The 2238-nt window shown below is 62.2% G+C and overlaps 1 protein-coding gene across 1 annotated transcript in view; it reads right to left on the bottom strand.

Annotated features, from left to right (window-relative positions):
• Nucleotides 1–2238, bottom strand: part of KIAA0100 (KIAA0100 ortholog) — a gene marked incomplete at its 5' end in the record, with an annotated part of 12649 nt that overhangs the window by 4548 nt on the left and 5863 nt on the right. The window contains 9 exon segments of the mRNA XM_009865960.1: nt 3–72; nt 400–602; nt 681–780; nt 866–1056; nt 1184–1404; nt 1478–1596; nt 1676–1827; nt 1830–1877; nt 1972–2163. Of these exon segments, the coding sequence (XP_009864262.1) occupies nt 3–72; nt 400–602; nt 681–780; nt 866–1056; nt 1184–1404; nt 1478–1596; nt 1676–1827; nt 1830–1877; nt 1972–2163 (1296 nt within the window).

Below are 2238 nucleotides of genomic sequence, written 5' to 3'. Positions count from 1 at the left end.
GGCCGCCCGCAGGTCCACCAAGTGCAGCTGGTGTGTGTGGAAACCATCGTCCCCATCCCGCAAGGGCAGCTCCTGGGCATGGAGGGTCAAGAACCTCAGCACGGCAAAGCCACCCCCGGCCCCTGCCCACAGGCTTCATACACAAGGCCTGAGAGCTCCAACAGATCCTGCAGGCACAGACCGGGGACCAGAGCCCGGGGACCATCCCAGAGCCCAGATACTGTGGCTGGGACAAAATATACCCTTTTTTCTTTGGCCAGGTGCTTGGGAGATCAGAGGCCGTGCAGGTCTGCCTCTCCTCCAGCCAAATCCCTCCTCTTTGTACCCAAAGACCAATGTCCCCTTGTCCCAGGGGCATGCCAGCACCGACCACCACATCCTCTGTGTTTGCAGCGGTACCTCCTCAGCTGTGCGGTTGCTGTGCCGCTGGTAGGTGAGGGAGGACAGGCTCAGCAGATGGGTTTTCTTCACTAGGGTGTCGAGCCGGTGGTCCGCATTCTCGTCGCAAGTGGAGGCCATGAGGTGCACGGTGACCTGGCTCAGGTCGCTCACCATCTGCGTGATGCTCCACTCCGAAATGAGGCGTCGCATCACCGTGCCAGCTGGGGGACGGCGAGAGGGGTCAGCTGGGGCTCCGCCATGCCCGGAAACGCTGCCGGCAGGACCTCAGCGCCACTCACCTTGTGGGATAAGTCGCTGGGTGCCACGAGTGAAGATGTGCCCCTGGCAGCACTCCACCTGGATCCCCCGCTGCTGAGCAAAGGAGGCCCAGTAATGCACCTGTGAGGGAGCAGAAGGCAGGGGCTGAGAGCCCAGCGCAGGCAGAGCAGGGAGGGAACAGCAGACACCCGTCCCCAGGACTTGCCTGCAGCCGGGGGAAGAGTGCAGTGTAAGACAACTGCTTGTAATGCTGCCCCAGCTTCTTCTTACTGGGTTTCATGTTGTTGAAGAGCTTCCCGCGGCAGATGGGGCGAGTCACGCTGGTCCACGTGGCCCAAAAGTTCTGCATCCAGCGGAGGGTGCTGCTGTAGAGCAGTATGCGGGGCTGGGAGTGCTCTGAGAAGAGACCCCACTGTCAGCCAGCACCGCAGGGCAGCGACCCAACTCAGGACCCATAAAGGATCACTAAAACCAGCAAAGCTCTGCCCTGGACCCAAGGGAACCCTGGGTTGCTGTCACCCACCCTCACTGGGCCGCGTCAGATCCATCCGGATGGAGAAGTTGAGGTTCTCGGAGCGGAAGGCACGGTAGGAATCGTACTGCTGCCCCGCCGGCACCTCAGGCAGGAACTCGGGGGAGCGCAGCACCACGCCGTGGTGGTCATGGGGGTTCCCATGGCACAGCCACTGCAGGTCCAGCGTCATGCACAAGTCGGGCAGGTGGAGGAAGCAGCAGTCGTCATACCTCAACAGTGGAAGAGACCCCGGTTACCCCCTGGCATTGGTGGCAGCCCCCGAGCTCATGGGCCCTCACTCACTTGGAGGCTGTCCGGACGTTGATGTCCAGGTTGCCCTTGAAGACGAACTGCCCGGGTTTCCAGTGGAAGGAGAGGTGGCTCCACTCCCAGTGCATGTTCTCCGTGGTGTTGTAGGGGTCCTGCAAGGACAAGCATGGGGAGAGGATGGTATGAGGTGACCCCACGATGTGCTCTGCTCCCTGCTCTGGGGGTACCCACCTCAGTGGCCAGCTGGTGCAGGTTGGCCTGTTCAATGTCCATGTGCCAGTCCCCATGGAAAAGAAGGCGGCTCTTGTCCCACCAGGGCAATGGGGCGCTGGGGTCCTCCGAGGGCTTGGTGAGGAGATCCACGCACTGACCGATCAGGGTCAGGCTGGGTCCCAGCAGGGCCCCCACACGATGGTGTACTGGGAGATCTCAGCTGAGGACACAGAGGTTGTCTCAGCTCACATACGTCCCCATGCAGCCCCGTCCCCACTGTGTGACAGAGCCCCCCTCATCTCTCCAGCTCTTACAGTGGAAGTCGTGGTAGAACTTCAAAGGTGGCATGTTCCTCTCCACTGTTGCATCCCCCCAGGGCAGCCCCAGCTTCAGGACCTGGCGGCGCCGGGAGCAGGCCTGGCCGCTCTGCTCGGCTCCGATCAGCCGGCCTGAGAGCTGCCAGTTGCGGATCTCAAAGAGGTAGCGAGGGTAGTCACGGATCCGCACTGCAGGGCAGAGGAAGGGCTGAGAGACAGAGCAGCGAAGGGACACTGCCGCATCCCTCTGGGCCGTCGCCGGAG

This window comes from Apaloderma vittatum, unplaced genomic scaffold (assembly GCF_000703405.1).
Source record: "Apaloderma vittatum isolate BGI_N311 unplaced genomic scaffold, ASM70340v1 scaffold28223, whole genome shotgun sequence".
NCBI classification, from domain to species: Eukaryota; Metazoa; Chordata; class Aves; order Trogoniformes; family Trogonidae; genus Apaloderma; species Apaloderma vittatum.
The sequence above is the reverse complement of the archived record's forward strand: the minus strand, read 5'-3'. Positions and strand labels throughout refer to the sequence as shown.